This window comes from Pollicipes pollicipes, unplaced genomic scaffold (assembly GCF_011947565.3).
Source record: "Pollicipes pollicipes isolate AB1234 unplaced genomic scaffold, Ppol_2.1 Scaffold_2555;HRSCAF=2994_pilon_pilon_pilon, whole genome shotgun sequence".
Taxonomy (NCBI): Eukaryota; Metazoa; Arthropoda; class Thecostraca; order Pollicipedomorpha; family Pollicipedidae; genus Pollicipes; species Pollicipes pollicipes.
The window spans coordinates 36,123,784-36,135,678 of record NW_023596136.1 but is presented as its reverse complement, the minus strand read 5'-3'; the positions used below and the strand labels follow the sequence as shown (position 1 = coordinate 36,135,678).

The 11,895-nt window shown below is 48.8% G+C and overlaps 1 protein-coding gene across 1 annotated transcript; it reads right to left on the bottom strand.

The window, feature by feature from the left end:
* Nucleotides 1-6,073: 6,073 nt before the first annotated feature.
* LOC119109819 (macrophage migration inhibitory factor homolog) lies at nucleotides 6,074-11,455 on the bottom strand. The gene is made up of 3 exons (XM_037233575.1): nucleotides 11,271-11,455; nucleotides 9,580-9,752; nucleotides 6,074-6,935 (listed from the first exon to the last, which is right to left on the bottom strand). Exons 1-3 carry the CDS (start codon nucleotides 11,376-11,378, stop codon nucleotides 6,857-6,859), a joined length of 360 nt encoding a protein of 119 aa, XP_037089470.1. The 5' UTR covers nucleotides 11,379-11,455; the 3' UTR covers nucleotides 6,074-6,856.
* Between the last annotated feature and the right edge of the window lie 440 nt (nucleotides 11,456-11,895).

Here is an 11,895-nt window from a genome sequence, read left to right as displayed (position 1 = left end):
GAACTTCAGCACCACCCGTATGATGGAACCCACATATCCGAAGGAGGAAAGTGAAGTCGATCTCACACGACTTCATTCTTGTCTTTTCTCTATGACTAACTCGTGTGTGTATTCAGTGCTAGATGGGCATCGTGTTCCGTCGTCATTTAGGCTCTTGCTCGGAGCGCTATGTTCTGTTGCCCTCTTCGACGACTTCGTCAATGAAGCATCGTTGAGGCAAAGGTGGAGGCCCACAAGTTCCGTGCCCCAAAACCTAGGTCAACATCATCATCCTCGTCATCGCAAAGCGGTCGAGAACGTCGTTTGGCTGTCGCACTCTGTAAGGGGAAGGCAGCGGCTGATGTTACCTCCTTTCCACGAGCGGCAAGGAAGTGGCACAGCGTTGTCGAGACCGCATCGATGTCCGGCACACTCACATCACGGCAAGAGGCGTGTACACACGCCATCGGTGAAAGCCTAAGACATGTACATTGCGAACATGTCAAATACGCTTGCAACCAAGCTCCTTAGGACTATGGACGATTGTGCCATGAGAGGATTCACTCTGTCGCAGTCTTGCAACAACACGTTATTAGTAGAGGAGAGATTGTAACTCGTCAGCAGACATTAAATGCATCATGAACAGCATTTCAAAACGGCAGATTTTGTTGCTTGGGATCTAAGCCATGAAAACCGGGTAGGCGTGACTGAAAATACGCATCGTCCTCGCAGTAATATCTAGTGAGTCGGGGATGTCAGAAATCACCAGACACAGCATGCAAAAAAATCGTCTTCACATTTCAAAGCAAAGCGCGTAGTCCAAAACAGCCAGCGCTAAGGTTTCGGGTGGAATGCATCGCAACCTCTGCGGATTCCGACCGCTCCCAGAGAACACGATGACGTCACTGGGGTCCGCCGACGGATGACGGAGCGGCTGTCAGTGGCCCGCAGGCCGGCGCACGCGAGGCGCGCCCCGGCGTCTGGCCGAGCGCTTCATTGGTATGCCGGCCCGGCAGGCGGCGGCCCCCGGGTCGGCGCGGCGCGGCTCCAGACCGCTTCGGAGATTCAGAGGCCTGGTGTCTCTGGCCACGTACGCGGCAGGCGGTTAACGAGGCGGCATTGTAGGTGCTTGTCCAGTGAGTTGGTTTTTTTAATGCGGGATGCATATTGAATGCGATCATGTGCACGCCATTTATATGCCGTGAAAGGCGGGTTATAACCCGTTGTTTTTGCATCAAAGGATGCAGCCGGACGTTACAAATTTGCTGCAACATCTAGCTGTCCTTTGTCATATGTGAGAGAAACACTGAAAAACCATGCTCAGAACTTAACTAATAGAGCACAAGTCTACGGTGTTGGTTTGCTCGAGCGATATGCTTCTCGACCTGTATTCGCTTTTTGTAAATCACTCGAGTGTCACCATTGCGCGGCAACTTGTTTCAACGCGTCCTTTGATTTTGGAGTAGCTATTTACCTGATCTACTAACAGTAGTGTATTCTGATTATTTCAAACACTTTGGGGCGTTTATTTCGGATATCTGTATGAATTTAACCTGGATTAGCTTTGCTATGTTTCGTTTCCAGCTGTTTTGCTCTAAATTCTGACATTCCGCTACGGCCTGTTCTGTATCGGCCGACTTCTGAACTGCACTGGACAGCGCGAAGCCAGCAACACACAGCAACGGATGTGATCGCCAGAGCGGCTGCATGCTGTTGTTTCAGCCGAGTCGTGCTCGTGCCGTTTGGCCGCCGCCCTCGGTTGCTGGATGGTTGCAGTCACGCGCTTGAATATCGGAGGACCGTTGTTGCGAATTCACGGTTTCAACGGCGTTGCTATGGCAACGCGCGGTCAGCGGCAGGCGGACAAATAAGGGCGGCACTTTACACCAACGGGAACGACAAGTTTTGGTGGTGCGCATTCATGACGATTGCGACCAATCTATTGTGATATATACGCAAAAGGTTTGAGCGTTTTCTGGTGAGCACAAAATAAACTGTACATATGTGGTGATTTCACGGCCCCAACCTGCTTGGTATAGGTGCCAGTGTGTCGTATTTGAGATTGGTTTCGAAAAACGTGACATCAGGCGCAGTAGGTCGCCTCTCAGTGGCCCCGGGGGTCGAACAATGTTCGGGTGACTGAGCAATTTCTAAACGGTACCTGCATCTACGTGTTTCAGTTGATCTCACGTCGTAATTTATTTTGGTCGCTGAGATCTGGCATTTATCCAACAAGACGCCCCAAAACTGTTGAATCCGTTGTTTTCGCACAAGCCCACGCGCATGTCAGTGCACAACGATTTGTCCTTTTGCTTATATGATTGCCCGCTCTTTTCCGAGCCGTTATGCATTAAACGTGTTTCGTTGTGAGGCTGCCAAACTCCGAGCCAGATTTCGACCAGAGTCCCGGCGATTTTTGGAACTTCGAGATTTTTGCGTTTGCTTGGTCCAACTAAACATCTGTTGAAACATATATATATATATATATATATATATATATATATATATATATATATATATATGCGTGCGTGCGTGTGCGTAGGTGATGTGAATGTGATATTTTTTACCAAAGAAATAAATAAAGACATGTCGATTTTGTCACTGATTCATTGAAAATTATGCCACGACACAAAGGCAACGATGATGCAGGAATTTCATCAATGAAACGTTTCGCTGTTCGTCTGACCAAAAACCACTACGCAAGTATGCTAAGATATTGACTGCATTTGTCTTAATATCGCTCCCGATTTCAGCAGGCATAACACTCACGGGAAAACAACGGTTTGTTTTAACAGGATCGTAGCTGTTTAAGCACATTGGCACTTGGCTTCAACAGCCGCTGTTACCCAGCGAAGCTGCCTGGGCGGTGCGGAATCAGTGATGGAGGATTGCGCGCAGTCTTCACTTTCTCGCTCTCTCACTTCAGCCAGCTCGCCAACCCCCTCCCCCTCTCCCCCCCCCCCCCCCCCCCTCCTCCTGTTCTGCCGAGTCAGGCTCTCGCGGTGGAACCACCAAGGTCACAATCATGACGCAGTGCTTGGTTTGTGCAGCCTGATGCAGCGGTTTTTGAAGGTCTGTCATGCTTCTCGGTCGTTGCAAATGCAACCCTGGTCACTTGCTGCAGCTGAGTAGCTTGTGTATTGGAATAACGCGTGGCCTTCAGCTGTTTGGGCGGAGGCGAAAGAATGGACACAGAAGTATGGGAGCCTTTCTCCATACACCTAGGATACATTTTCAATGGGCATGAGACATCAGTTGCAGATAAACCATAAGTGATAAGAATGCAACTTCATCATTGTATTGAGACCACACTAAGTCACCCAAAGTTCCCAGCAATGAAAGATCATTATCGGAAGTCAGCACAAACAGCTTGAGTTTGAGCAGAATGGAGTTTCGTGTCATTCAGACATTGTACCCAGTGGAGACACTTAACACTATTTTACGTAGTATTTCGAGCGATATGCCCGTGTGGCCAGAAGGCTGGAAATATTTATTTTCTCTGATGTGTGCGCACTTTTATTTGCTTGTGGCATAATGCGGTAGATCATTACATTTAACTGAACAAAACCGAAGTCGAGACCTATACAGTAATATTAGACAGCTATCTAGAAGTTATAAATAACTTTTGCAGCTCAATTTTACGCAAGCATCGGCTGCTTGCACTGCGTTTGCACCTGAGTAAATGCGTTTCTCTCTGCCTTCTGATAGGTAAACAGACAGCTCGAAAGACGTCATATCTCAGCGACCTCTGATATCATATTTAACTTGCACGGGCTTCATTTGAGTCTCCTTTCTGCTGTTAAGGTACTGTTTTACTGCGCGAAAAACTTGTACCAGACTTATGATCGCAAAGCGGCATAATCAACCGAAGCTAGCTAATAAACCACTTACTTTGTCCAGTTTCGTTGCTTTCGTCATTTTCTTCTTTTTGGGGGGGAGTAGGTGCGTAAGAGATTCGGCCTGAATTCGCCGACCCTAAATCGATGAGCTGGCGCAAAGATCCATGTCGGGGTGAGAGCCCTGCACGACGCTGCACAAGTTCAAGCATTGTGGTGCAGATATTGGTCAGAGTTGCCAATCTGATCGCAAAACGATCACCGATCTCGATATCTCCATCCATTTCTGAGATACACGGGGCCGCCGTTTCCAGCGGGGCTTATGCGTGGATTTTGCAAACCTCACAAAGGCCACTGGTAGAAAAGTCATTCTTAATTACTATCGTTCTCTATCGCAGAAAACTTGATCACTGGCTCAGCTAGGCTAGCAACTTATTTTGGTCTGGGCCCCTGTATCTGCCAGTGGCCTACAGTGCCTAACAGTGCTCCCTGCGTCCACAAGGGGCAGGGAGTCGCCCAGGGCAGCATTTGTTTAACAGGAACGGGGACGGGGCCCCAAATGCGAGAGGGCCTCTCACGTTGGTCGAAGTCCCTCTGACAGTGAAAGGAGAAGCGATAACTCAAGATGAGAACCCATAGTGGGACAATGCACGGGCCCTGTGCATTCAGGGGTCCCAGTACTGAACGAAAGGCTGTCCACCCCATTTCAGTCAGGGGCCCCTTAAGCCGAACCGGAGCCACTGTGTCAATTACTGGAGCCCCTGCGGCGATGAGGGATCTTTTAGTGTCAATAAGGGCCTCTGCGTTGATCCGGGACCACCCTGCCCCGGTCAAAGAGCCTCCCGCGTTCGGGAGGGGACCAATGTATGATGTATCCCTCTACGGGCCTTCGGATTGACCACGGGCCCCGCTCTCGTCTCGCCAGAACGGCAGCCGGTCCCGGCAGGCACCCTTCGCTGTGACGGAATGGCCCTTCAGCCCCTGGCCACGGACGATAATATCTTCCCTTAGTGTCCCTACCTACCCTGTGTCGACCTTACTCCCTTGTGTGCTACCCTTGTCTGGAAAAGGTAAGAAGTTTCTTAAGCGTTCAGAAGGGTGGATCGAAATCGGCCAAAAATGAAAAGAAGGCCGAAACACGCTTGTCCGGGGACGTCCATTCTTTTCAGAAGCGACTAGCGAAAGAAAGGAATGGAAAGCTTTGAGGCCTGCCCGCTCACAATCTCAGAAGCAAGAACACTGATGGCCGGAACTTCAGCTTACTTCAAACCGAGAGGTGTTGGGCGTTGCAGATAGCACTAGGCGGCGGGCAAGGGGCGAGCAAGAACGACTGTCCTGAAATAAGGCTCCGAAAGTCTTTCATAGTCAGTTCGTGCCGTTCAAATGTGCCGCTTAAAGTTCGTGCCGCTCCATGGGCCGCTCAAAGATAAGACTGGGACATTTCTATTTCATCTCAATGATCATGAGAATGTCTTCTAAACAAATTAGCAGTTACAGTAAACCGAAAAACCGAGATTCTATCTCTACTTTTCTAATCCCAACACCAAACTCCAGCACCAATTGGTGGTGCTGTGAATGTTGATCTGTTCCTTTTATACAAATCGTATATATGTACACGACCGACCTGCCTCTAAACGGAAGCATTGATCCCTTAAAGCTTTCAGAGGTCCGTTTTTTGAACACGTCATCATTTTCGTCTACCCACCATTATTCTTCACCGAAAGCTAGTCGCGGGCCGACGCCGCGCGACCCATGTAGGCTGCAACACCCGGCAGCGGGGTTTTGGTTCCAAGATTTGCCCGTGTGCTCAAAACTATGTTGTATAAGTTGTTCATTCTTACGAATTAAAGGTTTCATGCTGAGCCAATACCTTCAACAGGCCAGGAGACAATGGTTAAACGACGTTGTAGTGCCAAATAACGACCACATTGAAGGTTCTCAACTATTACGAGGCGAGCTCATCCTCAACATTCTTGAGAAGTCTGGGCATTGGTAACTTATGTCATACAACTTCACGCCTTCAAAACCACGATACGAGACAATGCAGAGCACACAGCAATGAACACCGTGTCCCGGAGGGGAGGTTTTCTTGACCATCATCACATGACGCTTCCACAGTTTCCAGACAATTACTTAGGCTAGTCTCTATTGAGCTACCTTTAAAAAATAAATGTACGTGACAGGAAGTTAAAAGTTTGAAGCCCGACGACAAAAGATGCGCTTACTCAGCCAGAGAGAAGTGCATTGTAAACAGTCCAACTCTTCTAGCGGTGTATTTGAAAAGCAGGCGGGTCCCACCAAAACTCTTTTTTAACTGATTGGTAGGATGCTTCAAATGTGACATTGCATGATAATTACGCGCAATATTGCGCGGCAGCTGCTTGCTGAGACACCCCTCCCGTATGTCCCTGACGGCGAGACGGTGCCTTTAGCTTCATCTCAGCTCCTGGCTCGCAAACAAAAAACCTCGCTTCGGTGGAAGTTGAGTGGAGCGCTTGCGCCAAAAATGGCAACAGTACCGTTCTGTTTGTCAGAGACACACACCAACGTTTTAAGTTTCAGATATCTGACTCAGCTTGAAAATGCAATGGCAAAAATGGGTGGCAATCATTGCAGCTAAAAATCAATACCACAAGACCCCGGACACAAATTTGACTTGCATCAGTTGCGCCAGATCAGCACGTCGGCTAAAAATAACCAGAAATTCGTTGGTTGGACCCACGAGTTACGCCCTCACTGGAAGAGTGCGACGTTTCAGGTTTCAACGAAAACAGCAGTGAATATCTAAAGCAAACCAGAAGTTGTTCGATTACGTCTAATCTTAACGCATTGAAGACGGGGTACCAAAGAATGCGGGTGTGGCACCGATGAGAGACAGCGAAGAACGTCTCATAACTGCCGGCGTCATTCCGAACATCAACGCATCACAGGTGACAAAGACGGTACATGACGCGGAACACAGCAGACGAGAGCATTTGCATGTAATTTGGTCTCCTTGTACGTGGTATTGAATGACCATCTGCGGAACGGTGACAGCGGCTCTACAGCTTCAGGTCGGAGAACAGGCGTCCAGTAAAGCCCACGTGGTTGGCGGCAGGGCTGTAGAAGAGGATATACATCCTGCAAAACAAAACGTGATGGATTAATGACAGGATCTGAGAGATGCGACTAGACGAGGGAGAAGCAATGGCATCCGGGCACTAACGCTACCCAGTGGAGGGGGGCCTAAGAGGTCAGGGTTTCTCGGGATTTCCTAGAATTTCTTTCGAGCCCATAAACGCCTGATGCTAAAATTGTTGTGCGACTGAGGTTTTAACATTTCACACAATCTGTGACAGTTGAAACGCTGTAAGTCTCGTATGTCACGGTTGATGATCCCTTGCCAAATTCGTGTCGGCCAATATTTCGTGTTAGTCCCGATCGTGAACGCTTGTGGTATGATATCCAGTCTAAACCATCTTTCTCTGAGTTACTAGACGTTATCGTAATAAGTAAAAGTGTGATATGACAAAGGGCAAGCCATGATCTAAGTCAAATAAATGTACCACATAAGTATGCTGAAATATTTCTAAGCCCTTGATGAAATATGCTGGCACCTTAAATCATATCAACCGTGATTTAATACAACTTGCCAAGCATTATCAATTGTGGTTTTGCTTCGTCATAGCATGCTTAGTTCTTGGAAAAGCAGGGTGAGGCTATGCGCGCAAGACTTGACCTGTATGACCTGTTTGACGTCACACGTCACGCCTACTGATGGGCTACGATCAGGGTATGATTTACAGAAATCTGCGCTATGCCGTTCTTCCTGCTGTCACAGCTCACATGACTTTAATGATATTAAAACAGTTGAAGGGCTGAACGTTGCCCATTTTGCATCCTCCACGTTACTCGACACATCAGTCATTCATTGCATCATTATTCAACGGAATCATCTGACGTAGTGCTGCGCTACCTGATACCGCACTGGCTCTGGCGTGTTTCGTTTGCGTGCGATCAGGAGGCTTGTGTGGTCCCCTTACCCTGCGACAGCGGCACGCCATGACCAGGCCTCGCCAGCCCGACGGGGGAGGAGGTGGGGACAGTGCTGGACGGAGTAAGGAACGTTAACCCCATTCACGAGTTAGACCCCCATAAGCTACGTGATCGGAAGACGCCAATGCTCCTCAGAAATACTCTGTGGCTGATCGACTGTACAAATGTTTTGTAAATAAATGCTTCGTACAAATTGTTTAGGGAGAAGTCTCTAAAAAAAAAAATGTTGCATGAGCGGTTTGCTCGAGTGGCGGTGTGATCAGAGCTTGCGCTGGGCGCATACCGTTGTATACAAACATGTCACGCCGCGCGACGGACCCGAACAACGGGGCCTTTGTGCCGCATGCTGGCAACAAACAGCACTGTGAGCTTCTACCCCAGTGATCGCGTTGTTGCGTGTTCCGGCTGCCGAGATCCCACATCAATCTTCCGAGGCGCTCAAAAGCCGGCTGATGTGTGGCTCGCGCTCAGGCGTTCGTACCCGGCTTTGAACATTGGCTCCAACGTCTGTTGTTACAAAAGGAGTTTGTACGATTTCCGTGTTCATCTTAAGGGAAAGGAAGTTGGGTTGGCAAACTTTGCTCACAGTGTTATGTTGCGGGAACACAGTTCTGATCAAACGGCTCGTGTGTGAACGTTCTAGAATCCATGCAGCTTGTTTAAAGGATGACGTTTACTGTTCCCGATGTACTTCATGATACTGCAATGCGTGGTTGAAATGATATTGGCCTTTAGTGAGCGTATCAGCAGGGCAGCGCCTGGCAATCGGTAGTTGTAGCGAAATTCGTCTTAAGTGAGCCTGTCAGCACGGCTGGGCCTAGCTCAAGTTTGAACTTCATCGCTGTTCAAGTAAGACGCTCAGCCTGTGGCCTTGCTCGTGAACACGACGCGAGCTCAGTGCAGTGGTAGTCAAAGTAGGTAGCGGTTTAGTGGTTTTGGCTAGTTGGTGTGTATTAGTTTCCATTCGGATTGACTGTCCTTCCAGTATGCTTGTACACGATGGCCAGGTGACTAAGACTTCCAGTCAGGAAGGCTTGACCTCTCTAGCTTTGGAGGCATCGCCACCGTTTCACCTATTCCACGCTCGATGTGCCGGAGCAGAGCTTTAAAAGGATCAATAGGCACCACGGCCTTAACTTACGTCACTTCATAGTTTATTTCAAGTGTTCTGCTGTAGCAGACAAAAGCATACCGTCATCCATTTCAAGAGGGCAGCATGGGGACAGTATGAAGGGGACGGAATCATTTCATGACCTTACAAGACATAACACTCGATGATCTCATGCTTACCAGCTTCATATAAGTGATTTCCAAAATGTGACCTGAAGCGCCCTTGAGACGAATGGACTAGCGTCACCATTAAAATGACGTCATCTTCAATATTTTACAAGGGACGACGTTGCCCTTGCGTAGCCGGTGTAAGGTTCATGGGCTTTAACAAAGTACGACACAAATCCTCTCCACATTTTGAATCATTAGACGATATGACGGAGGGCATGCAGGGTTAGCAGCGCGCCTTCCATCGTCAATATTTTGTATGTTTACCGTGCTTAGTTTTGAGAACGATATCGCATCTCCGTACCCTGACGATACCTTTAACTTCAGGGTATCCTCGAAAAACCGCAGGTGGTTACATCACCGAGATCGAGCTAGTGAAGGTGGGCTAATAATACATTTGAAGAGACATCTAGCCGTTTTTTAGTTACGCTGTAAACCCTATTGCCCTCACCTGTTTCCAGGCAGGCCGAGTTTGTCGTTCATGAACTTGAACACCTTTTCAGTGAACCTTCGGTTGGCCTCTTCGTTGACGTTGTGGATGGCAGTGAGGCGGCAGACGGCGCAGGGCTCCGGCGTACCAGCCCACATCATGCGTGGGTTGGGACGGAAGATCACCGTCATGTACTGTAAAATATGGGCAAAAAGGGGGATAAAACAATGACACTGTCCCGACCTTCCGAGCCAAACGCGTCCTCGGGCTGGATCCCGTCGCTTGTCTACCTGGATCATGTGGCAAAAGATTATTTGGAACGATCGTGAAGAGTGTTCCCATCGGATGGACATGCCACTTGTATTCGGGTCATTAAGCATAATCTGGTATGTATCGCGGGCATTAATTTTGAAGCCACATGACAATGTTTTTTTCATTCCAACACTTGCCACACACAGACGAAAAATATAATGGCCGTCGTACAAAGTGACGTTGAGAGCAAAATGATTTAAGTCGTCGTCACTTGGGCCAAGCAAATGGGATGGCAGGGCTGCTAGCCTTCTGGCGCGTGGATTCCAATCATGACAGTGATCTATTTGGCTCGATGATCTGGATCAGCTAGGAACTAGGACCTGGCTAGAGAGGGCTAGAAACTGGTCAGAGAAGAGAGAGAGAGAGAGAGAGAGAGAGAGAGAGAGAGAGAGAGAGAGAGAGAGAGAGGGGGGGGGGGAGGGGGGGGAGAGAGAGAGCTAGAAACTGACCAGGAGTGCTAACCTGGCGCAGTGCTGCTCTGCCGCGGGGATGTATGACACGGAAAAGATCTCTTCGAAATCCCGCACAATACAGGGCCCTAGTCAAAATATAATTGACGTGGTGGATTCAGATCACAAGCAACTGGCCCTGCTTAATAAATGATCGGGAATACGATGTGCATACGAAAATCGGTGACTGTTTTGTGAAGATAAAGTCTAAAGGTTGATGACAGCCGTTGCAATTCAAGCGAAGCTGGTAGCGTTTCAGTTCCAGAGCTGCGCATGCGAATGTTAACAAGTTATGTAACGGGTTGCAGAGTGCAGGCTACATAAACGCTGCCGGCTGCAGTGTATGTTTATCCACGGTCGGGTCATCTGAACGAAGGGCATGAGTCGGATCGAAAGGAAAGGAACTGTATGAGATGGCCATCCGCAATATTTTCTGAGTCTTGCGCGCTGTCAGGGTCAGCACGAAAGGCGACAAAGATTTCGGATAAGAGCATCGAGTCGAATTACATACTTGATATGCGCAGTACGTATCCTGTCGGACGCGCATGGAACGATTCAGTGAGTGTTGTGGGAATGTTGAGGGGAAGTGAACGGATTAGAACACGTTTTTACGTCGAAATGCATTCAAACATTGCTGTAAAAGCCAGTAAAAAACGGCCATCAGTAAGATATGAGGCGAAATCTGGGCTTTCAGTCACTGAGTTAGACAACAATTAGTTTATCCAGTGATATGAGTTTTTAGCCCAGCTGCATGCAATATTGTACATGTTAACACATTACAAAAAAAATGGATTCTTAGGAATAAATAACGCCAAATGGAGCCAGGCAAGATACGCTGTATCTTACCTAGCTCCACCGGGAGTTGTTATAAGTAGCTAGAGTGCTCGTAGCTCTTTTGGCACGAGTCGTTTCAGCGAGAACGGTCTTGCGGTACACAGCGAGCTATCTCACCTTCACATCCAGCCCCAGGAGCTTAGCAAGCAGCTCTGTGAGCTCCATGACCACTTGTGGCGTGATGTTCGCCTCGGCGACGTTCGTGTCAATCTCGAAAACCGGCATGGCGTTTCTCCAAGCGTCCGTGGCAAACCCAAAGCGTTCTCGTCACCGACGACGTGCCAACTGGCCAGCCGAGCTGAGCCTATCTCCGCGATTGTGGCCTCATTGACAGTGCGCTCGCCCTCCGCGGCTGGACTTTGGTCGCGTCTCTGACCTTCGCGGCGCCGGTCACCGAGTTAGTGCAAGCTCGCGGCGAGTTTCCTGTGTCCTCGTGTTGAACACCTCTCGACGGGGTGACTCACGGACCGCGCCGAGGCAGCTTACTCTGGCCGGCTCTTGTCAATTGCTGCGTGTGCGTTTGGGGAAAGTGACATCGGAGTCCGAGACGTCATTGAACATCACTGATCAGCTACTTTTTGCATGCAGTCCTTCACTCCTATGCCTACAAAGTTTACACGAAGCGGTAGCTTTTTCAGGGCATGGAATGGTCTACAGGGGCCAAAACGCCTCAAACCAAATAAATTCAAAGGTAAAATAAAGCCAAGTCTAGTTGTCCACCATAAGTCTAGAACCAACTCCG